We start from the raw sequence: 6,209 nt of genomic DNA on the forward strand, positions 1-6,209 counted from the left end.
AATTAAATCATAATTATAATATAATTAATTAATAATAAAAATGATTAATTACAGGAAAGTGTGACAGGGGCATGGGAATTATGCACCGGAAAGATAGAATACAGTCATGATGCTGGAAGCATGATTCCTTACCACAAGAACCTAACTGCCCTTGGTTATAGGGCACTTATTTTCAGGTACCTACCTATCTACCTATTAATTAATAATCTAAATTTTTTTTTCCATAACAATGCACATATATTTATATATAACTATAATTGATCTATGGCAGTGGAGACCATGATATGTGTGTTCCATTTACCGGAAGTGAAGCATGGACTCGCTCACTTGCATATAACATTATTGATGAATGGAGACCGTGGAACTCCAATGGCCAAATTGCTGGGTACATTATATTATTAATTCACTAATTAAATTAATTAATCTAATTTTGTTTCATTCATATAATTTTTTAAATGGATTTCTCCACTTTCTTTGACTGCAGATATTTACAAGGATATGACAACAACCTTATCTTTCTTACAGTTAAGGTAATAATAAGTAATTATTATTTATTATCGTTATAAAAATCGGACCAAATGATTTGACTCGACCATATTAACTGAAAATTAATTAAAAAAATTTATTAATCGATCGAATTAATCTAATTTTTAGTAGTTAACTAATTTAGATTAATAAAATAAAAAGTTTATTTTTTTAAAATATATTTTAGGATTTAGTTAATTTGTTTGCTTAAACATAGTTAAATTCTATATTTTATTATAAATAATAACCAGACAAAACTGTTTGATTCGACAATATTAACTGAGAATTAATTTTTAAATTGATCTAATTCATTATAAAAATCAATCGTGAGCGAATAAGTAAAAAAAAATTATTAACCGGTCGAATCAGTTAAATTTTTAGTAGTTAATTAATTTTAATTAATAAAAATTTATTATTTTATTATATTTAATTCAATTTTGATATTTAAGAGGCAACATTAATTCCATAAGTAATTAATGTTATATGGGTATGGTTGGTTGTAGGGAGCTGGGCACACAGTGCCAGAGTATAAGCCACGTGAGGCACTTGATTTTTACACTCGTTGGTTGGAAGGAAGACCAATATAATTTATTATTAGTAGCAGTAGTAAATGCATTTATATCAATCAATTAATCAAATTATCAAATATAGTATACACATGGTGTAGTAGCTTATACTTTATAGAATAATACATAGGCCACCAAAGTACTCTTATTATCATAGCAATGTAACCTTTCAACTTGTGCCTCCCAATATTTCTTTGCAATTGTCATATATGCTCTAATTTTTATGGAATTTCTTACATATTGACAAATCAATTTAGCTATTGAATGGGTTTATCTTACTTTATTAGAGAAATTAAGTGAAGATATCTCAGCACTAGTCCTAATAGGACATTTTTATGTGAAATATATCATTTTATTTTTGGATAAATTATGATTCACCTAAGGACTTCATGATCACTTTGAATTAATCTTTCTTTTTTTAAAAAAATAAAATATAAAATACAACTCAAGATTTATACATGCATACATGAAATAAAACTATTGGAACAGATAGGCATTTTCTTGCGAGACATTTAGTAATTATTGCTTCATTTTTTGGTAGATATTAATGTTAGGGCATATTTCTGGCCCCCATAAATTTATATACTGGCACCAGCCACACCACATCCCAATAATAATTTCTCATACGAAAATGAAATCAAATATAACATCACTAAAATATAGGCCACTCCATTTGATTTTTTGGAACCTAATCAAATATTTCATGTCATTATCACAAACAAACACATTCGGACTATTCACATGAAATTGTCTGCATGTGAAGATAATTGAACATATTTCACTAAATTATCATCTTTACATAAAAATAATTTCATGTGAATAATCACCAACTTGATAACCCCAATAGAAATTCGAATAAATGGAATAACCCCTTTATATATCTATGTATATTTTTTAAAAAAAAGGAAAAACAAGAAGAAGAAAAGAATAATGTATGAAGATCTTTTTTATTTTTACAAAATTTTTGAAGCACACAGCATAGGAAGAGCATATTTCCAGACACACTAAAACAGCCCGGCCTTCCTATCCAAATCCAAATCTAGGACCAAAACAAATTGTTGTGAACATGTATATAATTATATAAACTAGGAAAAAGTGTCAAAATTAACAAATTATAAAACCAAAAGAATATTGAAAAAGAAAAGTATGTATCTATAATCATAATGGAGAACAAAAAAGAACAAAAGACCAACTCAACATTCCCTTGCTTTAAGGACGGGCGACTTCGTTTGATTCATGTAGTCGACTTCTTCACCAAGAAAGACAGGGCATTGTTTGTTGGTTGCAATCATTTGCGTTTTTTCGGGCTGGCCGACTCACCCTTATCTTTGCGAGGGTCGTATCTCGGAAGATTCAACAGTGTGTTCACTCGAGTCACTCCTTGGAGTGCAGACCACTCTCCAGCATCCATCACATCATCTTTCAACGTTTCTTCGTTGCTTTCGCCATTGGATGTGTCATTATTGACTTCCCTGCAAGTTCCGGACCTTACCAGACCGGCAGGTTCCAGAAGGCTTTCCACTTCTTCGCTGCCGCCGTTTGCATTGATCCCTGAACTTTGCTGCTCTTTGGACTTAGCATAGGAAGCATTAGATACTTTATGCAAGTCCGGGTCCAGAAAGAGGCAAACCACTGCACAGTCATCAACCTTGGAAGTCGGATATTTGTACCTCCAAGCTCTAACAGCTGACTCGACCAGCGCTCGAGCTGCCATGGACCGTGCAGGTGCTGCTGCTACGATGTCTACCACTTCTTTGTTTGAGAGAACATCCCAAATCTGATAATGAACAATTAGATCAAGTACAAGAAAAAATAAACAGGCTAGCGCGATTAGTAGTCAGGTAATCTTACCCCATCGGTTGCTAAGACGATAAACTCATCCTTCTCGGTGAGTCTTCTGTATGAAACCTCTGGAACAGATATCAAACCAAAATCTTTAAGACAAAAATCTCCGAATGCACGAGCCATGGCTAGGCCGGGGAATCGTTATTTGGCAACCAGACTCGAGCAACTTCAGGTTCATCATGAAGGGCGAAAACACGCCCTTTACATCTACGAATTCTCTCTGCTTCGGCTGCAAAATTAAGAAAACAAACAAACAAATGAGCGAAGACTTAGCGAATAATAGCAGCAGAAGAATAGAAAGCTATGACAAATGAAATAAAATTACTACTTTCAATGGCCAGATTAAGATGCTCAAGTCTCAACAACCTTGTGCTGTTTTCAAACAAAGTTTGTGAGAATTCAAACGGAAAGATAATATATACCTGGAAGATTGGGTTTTAGATCCACAGTTAACTGAACTGCAACAAGAGAATTATCTTTCTCTCTTGTACCAAGCACAGCTCTGGAATCACCAACATTTCCGACAATAAGATCACGACCCTATAAAGGAAGCAAAATCTTTTAAGGCCAGAACTAATTCACATGTAGTCAAGTCGAATAAATCTTTTAAGAGAATCACTATATTTCGCAGGTTACAAAGTTGACACCTGTTTCACCAATGTTACTGCTGTTGTTCCACTGCAGAAGCAATCGACGCTAGGGTGTGTCTTCAATTCTCTATCCATAACTTTGAAGGCCTTCAGAAAAGACTCTCTAACTGTTAGAAAGATTTCAGGGTATTTTTCCAATTCTTCGACATCAATGGATGCTCTGGATTCCTCATCAGCGGATACAAATGCAGCCTCTTCTGTGTTCATGCTTACTGCCGTATTCACGCTAATTTCCTTGAGGACATCCTCACCAGATGCATTAGGTTCCCAATGAGCATTCAGCTTTAGAGGAAGAACATCCCTCACTTTTTTCGCAACCATGTGACCAAATGGACCGTGGCCATCGAAAACACCACAGAAAACAGTATCTTGTCTGGAACAAAAGTTCTGCAATACACATTAACGAATCAAATGTAAGAAGCACTGTTCAGAAGTAATCAACAGAAAAACCAACAAACTATAAAGAATTGCTAGTATTGCCAAGAAACAGCAATCAAGAGATCCCCCACTTCCAACCAGAAAAAAGAAAATCCGAAACAGGAAAAGTAGATAATTACAAGATGGAAGTAAAGGGCAAGACATGAAGTTTATTAAGCGTGGACCGGCTATATATCAATTTTCATGTAGCATAACTAGCTACAGCTCACAGTACTGTAATTATCCCAGCTGAACAAAAATGTTAGATCCTTAATGCTCATGATCCATAGGCATAAAGTGAATTTAGACAAAACCATACTCTGACAAAGAAAGCATGAGAAATATGATGCTTGATCACAACCAGATCAGCAGAAAATGGGAATCACAAAACAAGTCTGAATATAAGACAGATAAGTATATATATAGAGTTATGTCTCCTTAATATTTGAATATGATCCATGTTGTGAACAAAGTAAAACAAAATGTTGCAAAGGCTACAAATTAAACAAGGCACTATAAAGGGGAATTTATATTTTCTTTTTCTGTTGGTCTTTGCCACCAATACCAAGATTCCAAACCATATTACAAAGAATCCAATATATACCATACAAGGACTCCAACTCAATACCACAGAAATGCAGTCGAATTTGCCTACAGTATTAAAGGGTTATTGCATAACTTATAAGTTATTTTGTAAAACAAAAAGGATCAATATTATAATTAAAGAGTGCAAAAAATGGAAAAAGTGAGGGAGACGATCTCACCTCCCAAACAACCATGGCATCTTGATTGGTGCCTTTCTTTCCTTGCTGGGTGAACAAGGAAGCAACTTGGGTAGAGCCATTGAGGAAGATCCTACCAGGGACCCTATGGAGAGGCTCATTCCTCCAATACTCAAATGAAGAGTTTCTTGATCCAAACCTCTTCTTGGAATTCTTCCTTTTCCTCAATCCTGAAGATGGTGAATTGGGGTTCCTGCTTTCCACAGAGAAGCAGGACCCCATTCTTAGGGCCCTTAGAATGCCTAGAATGCACTCCAGACCACCTGAGTAGCAACCACCACACACACACAAGCTTTCTTCCCTTGAAGGATCCGTCACAACTCACTTTGTGATTCACCAAACAACAACAGATGAACACACAAAGGAACAAGTTCCTTCTTGTGTTTTAACAAGTTCTAATACACACACAAACACAAATTCACCAGAACCAATCAATGGTATACCCTCTTCAGAGTGAGACTGCTGAATTATGCTAGTGATTCAGTTTGATGCATCAATCAAAGGATAAGGTTAACTAACTAGGAAAGAAAGATAATAGTTTTTTAATCACCCCCAAAATGGAAAAACAAAATATAATACCTTTTTTCTTCTCCCTTTTCACTTTTCAGTTCTCTTTGTTAACGGAATAATAACTGATAGACACATGGACATAAAAGTGTATAGATCTATAAGTATAATCCACTGAACTTAAAAAAAAAAACATTTTTTTTTAAATATTATCAAAACAAAGTCAGCAACATGAAGAGAAGGTAGTTGAGGTGTGATTAGCTAGAGTAGCAGGAGGAAACAGAGAATGTGGTGTTGACAAGGTGTGGTTTTGATGAGAGAAATTGGGTGTAAGTGGCAGACCCAGAAAGAAAGTAGAGAGAGTTATTGGGATGGAAGAAGAAGAAGAAGGAAGGAAGAGAATGCATGGGAATGGGGAAAAGAGAGAGAAGCGGACAAGTTGAGAGTAGAGAAACAATCGGAGCCACTAAGGTCTAAGAAGGAGATCGCAAAGACCCGTGCTTTTCTCTGTTTTCTCTTTCTCTTTCTCTTTGAGAACGTCACTTTTGGAGAGAGAGAAAGAGAAAGAAGACAAAGGAAATTCTTTTCTTTGGGAGAGAGATGGGAAAGTTCCTTTTAGAGTTTTTGAGTTTTGACATCTAATTAAAATAATAATAAATTTTCGAATTTTCTTAGTAAATTAATTAGATTTATGTTGATACAAAAATACGTATAAAATTATAAATGAGATAAGTTACTGAAAATATATTTTTTTTCATAATTCTGACATATCTGAGAATCGAATTCAACGGGGTTAATTAAAAATTAGTTTTCAAATTAATTTAGTTCAAGATAAAAATTCGTTGATAATAAATTAAAAAATAATTGAAAAAATTAGTCAAAAATTACTTAATCAATTGAATCGATATCATTTTTTA

The 6,209-nt window shown here is 34.1% G+C and overlaps 2 protein-coding genes across 2 annotated transcripts in view; one reads left to right on the forward strand and one right to left on the reverse strand.

Moving 5' to 3' along the window:
• The window catches only part of LOC107485962 (serine carboxypeptidase-like 20), a gene marked incomplete at its 5' end in the record, with an annotated part of 4,059 nt that extends 2,762 nt beyond the window's left edge, over positions 1-1,297 (forward strand). The window contains 4 exon segments of the mRNA XM_016106504.3: positions 55-176; positions 272-385; positions 485-530; positions 1,029-1,297. Coding sequence (XP_015961990.3) covers positions 55-176; positions 272-385; positions 485-530; positions 1,029-1,112 — 366 coding nt within the window. The 3' untranslated portion in view covers positions 1,113-1,297.
• Positions 1,298-2,022: 725 nt separating this feature from the next.
• LOC107485963 (probable protein phosphatase 2C 33) lies at positions 2,023-5,846 on the reverse strand. Its single transcript, XM_016106505.3, is given in 6 exon segments — positions 2,023-2,868; positions 2,943-3,073; positions 3,076-3,165; positions 3,359-3,476; positions 3,584-3,973; positions 4,768-5,846. Coding segments are annotated over 6 exon segments (1,458 nt in total). The 5' UTR covers positions 5,008-5,846; the 3' UTR covers positions 2,023-2,379.
• Between the last annotated feature and the right edge of the window lie 363 nt (positions 5,847-6,209).

The sequence above is a fragment of the Arachis duranensis genome, chromosome 4 (genome assembly GCF_000817695.3).
Source record: "Arachis duranensis cultivar V14167 chromosome 4, aradu.V14167.gnm2.J7QH, whole genome shotgun sequence".
In the NCBI taxonomy this organism is placed as follows: domain Eukaryota; kingdom Viridiplantae; phylum Streptophyta; class Magnoliopsida; order Fabales; family Fabaceae; genus Arachis; species Arachis duranensis.